We start from the raw sequence: 4,531 nt of genomic DNA on the forward strand, positions 1-4,531 counted from the left end.
ATGGCAACACAAGTAACGCTTAACACGAAAGAAGTACTCAAAAACTAGTTCACAACTTAGTAGGTTGTCACTTAGTTGCCAACTAATGTAGGAGTCAATAGAAAGAAACTAGTAGAGACAAGGAAGAAACTATGGATGTCCAATAACTTGAGTTTTTTGGTTGTTGGTGTGGCCCACAATTTTTTTTCTTTGGTCATTGATATTGTTGTTGAAGTGGATTATGATATTTTCAAGACTTAAGTTGTTTAATCTTGTTTGTTGGTGATGAATTTTTGGTTTTGGAGTAACAAGACAAGGCTTTGGACTCTCTTTCCAAAGGTCAAAGGTGTCAATCACTTTTCACCAACTTGCACCAAAATGGCAAAACACCTTTTTGCTTTGGCTTTATCCCTTTCCGTTTTTGTTTTTTTTGAAAAAAAGCTTGACATTTTTTTGGTAAGTAATCTTTTGGGAGGTCTTTTGTTTACTTACATATTTGGTGTTGTCTTGAAACTAATTCCAAGACAAAAAAAAAGACCTTGACTCTCTCTTCTCTTTTTCAAATCAAACAAGCCTTTTGCCCAACACTCATCTCAAGAACAATATGAACAACAACAAGAACACTTATGAACAACAACAATATCTACTCATCCAACCTTCAACAACAACTTTAATAAGAGCTCAAATCTTGAACTTTGGATTCAAGTGTGTTGATGAACAACAAGACAACACACGAAACTACTAAGACAAACAAAAACACTAATAATCCTAGACACAAATTCGGCCAAACAACAACAACACTTCGGCCAAGACACCAAACCCGTAGAATAACTTCTTTTTGTGAGATATTCAACCTTGTACACCTCTTCTAATGTTAGGAAACAAATATCTAACACTAGAACACACAAAATACACAAAAGTCACAAGAAAACTAGGCTTTAAATTTCAGCCTAAACACAAAAACGTGGACAGAATACTATTTTTGAGTTTTTGAGTTTTTTCAACACCTTTTTTTTTTAATTTTTGAGTGAACAAGCCCAAGATTGATCTCGTGAAAATGAAATCAGTGATGTCTCTGATAACAAATGCTACCAAACGGTATCTAAATGAGAACAAAACAGTCCGCAATCTCGCAAAAACAGCCCACACATACAAGACACCAAGCGGAAACAACAAACACAAGGTGAAAGATAAAGAAGATAGATAACTTGACACAAAGAGAATACGAAATATAGCAACTAATGAGTGTATCAAAATCTAAAACCTCTACAAATCACATTAACAAGCACCAAGTTCTTACGCGAACACAAGAGGAACTCAGTTCACTCAAGCACTCACATTTCTAGCCGTTTCACAACACAAGTGGAACCTTTCACTTGTGATGTTCAAAGTTGGTGGTCTACTCTCTTCTTGAGAGGAAAATGGTGTTTCAATGTTACAATCTTCATTCAAAATAAGCTAGCTAAAGAACAAGAGTAAGGAAAATATTTAAATAGTCTATTACAAAAGGTGTTGCAAAAGGACTCCTTTGCCCTTAATGAGGGTGGCGGGTGTGGAGTGTATTTGGGGCAGCTTTGGTGTATTTTTGAGCACCTAAGACCATCCCTCACATGTCAAGGCGTACACTCCCTTGGGAGAGTTCACAACAAGCTCAAACGCGTCCATTTTCATAACCTTGTAGTTTTTGTAGTTCCCGAGCTTGGACAAGGATTTGAAAAAGGCTTCAAAAGGTCTTCAATTCACTTTGCAAATCCGAAACTTGGACCTTCAACAAAAACTTGTAATCCTTGTGCTCCTCATTCTTGTATCAAGCATGGTTTGGTATTTTAACAAAAATCAATTTCGATATTTTGGAGCACACAATTTGCTTGACTTCAACTTACGTACATTCATATATTAGAGAATTATGACTTCGTCTTTTCAAAAAAGCATCTCAATTATACTATACTAACACCTTATACATGTTGAAACATTCAAAAGAAAGTCCAAGCATACATTTTCCTTCGTTAATCAATTACACAAAGAAGACATTTCATTCACGATAGAATTAGTCAAAAACTCAAATTTTCAACGTCCAAATAATTAGTTTTGTACAAGTATTATTTTATATATTTTTAGTACAATAAAATATATGAATTGTATGTGCAACTATGTAGAGTTAATATCCCAAACAAATAGACACCCAACTTACGGCTCTTCACTCAGAGAGTTACTTTTAACTTTGATTTTTACTCCAAAAGACACTCAAGTAACGACTCTTCTCTTAGAAGGTCACTCAATTTACGCACTTGATTTTCTCCCTTGAGGCAATTCATAAATCATAACTGCTAAACAACAAGAAGTGTGTGAAACATTTCTTTTCCTTGGACCATCCAAGCAACGCCATATAGAAATTGTCACATTCTACACTACATGGTCTGCAAAAACGATATGACTATTGACTGGGTCATTGGCACTTATGGACTTATTTTGTGCTGGTCTTTAATTTTTGTCATGACAAATAATTTTTTCACAGGGCGTAAGTCTACATTTTCGCATCATAATAACTCACAAGTTATGCCCCTCATGACTTAACAACTTATGCTCACTAAGCATAAATTCGATTGCCAAAGGACAAAAATTAAAGATCGGCCTATTTGAAGGGCAAGTCGTAAAATATCTCCCTATTGCATGTTCAATAGCTTGTAAATTACGAAATAACTACTGAATATGTTTTGGAGAAAATCTGCCAAATTATTTCCACAACGTTAAGCTTACGCCACTAGTGAGACAGGTTGATACTTCCATGGACAGTGACACAATGAAAGTGACTTCCAAGTCTTCATTATACACATTCTAATTCTACCCGTATTTTACAAGCTGAGAGTTATATCATATTGATCACAAATCTTCAGAACTCCATGTTTTTTCAAAATACAATAAAAATATCAAATTTTGTAGTTGGTAAAAGTTATAGAGGGGAAAAATGGGAGTAATTGATAAAATTGTAATATTTGGAAAAATACATGACATATATGGTAAGGCACCAAGATAAAGAACAAGAGAGAAGAGAAATTGAGTGGAAGGTGACAAAAAAATCTTTAAATTAAAAATTGTGATAACTTTTGATCAGTTAAGTCAAAGCTTCACTTAAATGGGAAGGAAATGGGAAATGTGTGTGAGACATTTCTTCTTCTTAGCCATCTGAGGAAAAAATGCAAAAAAAACAAAAAAAAAAACAAAAGGCCCACGAAAACGAAGTACAACTATTGACAGAGTCAATGGTAAATATATTCTTCATGTTGGTGTTTAATTTTTATCACTAATAGTCAACAATTTTTTTTTGAGGGCATAAACTCATATTTTCTATCATAATATACTACAAGTTATGTCACGCATGACTTACAATTAAAGTGTGCAATTTGTTCCTATTGCATGTCCATTAGCTCGTCAATTACGAAATGACTTTTGAATATCTTCTGGAGAATATTTCCACAACTTTAAGTTTAGGCCACAATTGAGACACCCTTTCAATTTGTTGGTATATACATTGACTCATTGACTTCCAAATTATTCTAATATTAATCGTATTTTACAAGCTGAGAAGTACATTACAATTGAGTCACAAGTCTTGCAGTGATTCTACACACATTATAAAACTGTGTCCTGCACAATTTCATATATAACCAAAACTATCAACTGAAATCTTTTAGCCATAATGATGGTTCCAACAATATTTTTTTTCCTTCAGTTTTCCACTCTCTTATATCTTTCCACTGTTTCTTTTGCTTCCACTGAGGAAGCAACTGCTCTTCTCAAATGGAAAGCAACTTTCCGCAACCAGAATAATTCGTTATTGGCTTCTTGGACACTAAGTACTGATGCATGCAGGGATTGGTATGGAATTATATGCTTTAATGGTCGAATAAACAGGTTGAATATTACAAATGTTGGTGTTACCGGTACACTCTATGATTTTCCATTTTCATCTCTCCCTTTTCTTGAATATGTTGATCTTAGCATGAACCAACTCTTTGGAACCATTCCACCTGAACTAGGAAAGCTCACTAATCTTGTCCATCTTAACTTGTCCATCAATCAGATTTCAGGTTCAATCCCACCACAAACTGGCTCATTAACCAAACTTGAGACTCTCAGTATCTTTGACAACCATTTAAATGGTTCCATTCCTGTTGAAGTAGGGAAGATGAAGTCACTTGAGGTTTTAACCTTAGAGAGTAACAATCTTTTTGGCCCAATTCCAACTACTCTAGGTGACTTAACTAAGCTCAAAGTTTTGTACCTTTATTCTAACCAATTTTCTGGTCCCATTCCTAGTGAGTTGGGGAATTTGAAAGACCTCACTGATTTGGAATTGTCTCATAATCATCTTAGTGGTTCAATTCCAACTGTTGTAGGAGACTTAACCAAACTCAAGAGTCTGTACCTTCATTCTAACCAACTTGCTGGTCCCATTCCTAGTGAGTTAAGGAATTTGAAAAACCTCAATGATTTGGCATTGTCTCATAATCAGCTTAGTGGTTCAATTCCAACAGTTGTAGGTGACTTAACC

General features: G+C 34.7%; 1 protein-coding gene across 1 annotated transcript; it reads left to right on the forward strand.

Moving 5' to 3' along the window:
* Positions 1–3,566: 3,566 nt before the first annotated feature.
* On the forward strand, positions 3,567–4,525 carry LOC124897884 (probable leucine-rich repeat receptor-like protein kinase At1g35710; the record flags this gene model as incomplete). Its single annotated transcript, XM_047411468.1, has 1 exon — positions 3,567–4,525. A coding segment is annotated over exon 1 (849 nt), but the record flags the coding sequence as incomplete, so codon positions are not given.
* Positions 4,526–4,531: the final 6 nt, after the last annotated feature.

Source organism: Capsicum annuum, chromosome 4, assembly GCF_002878395.1.
Source record: "Capsicum annuum cultivar UCD-10X-F1 chromosome 4, UCD10Xv1.1, whole genome shotgun sequence".
Taxonomy (NCBI): domain Eukaryota; kingdom Viridiplantae; phylum Streptophyta; class Magnoliopsida; order Solanales; family Solanaceae; genus Capsicum; species Capsicum annuum.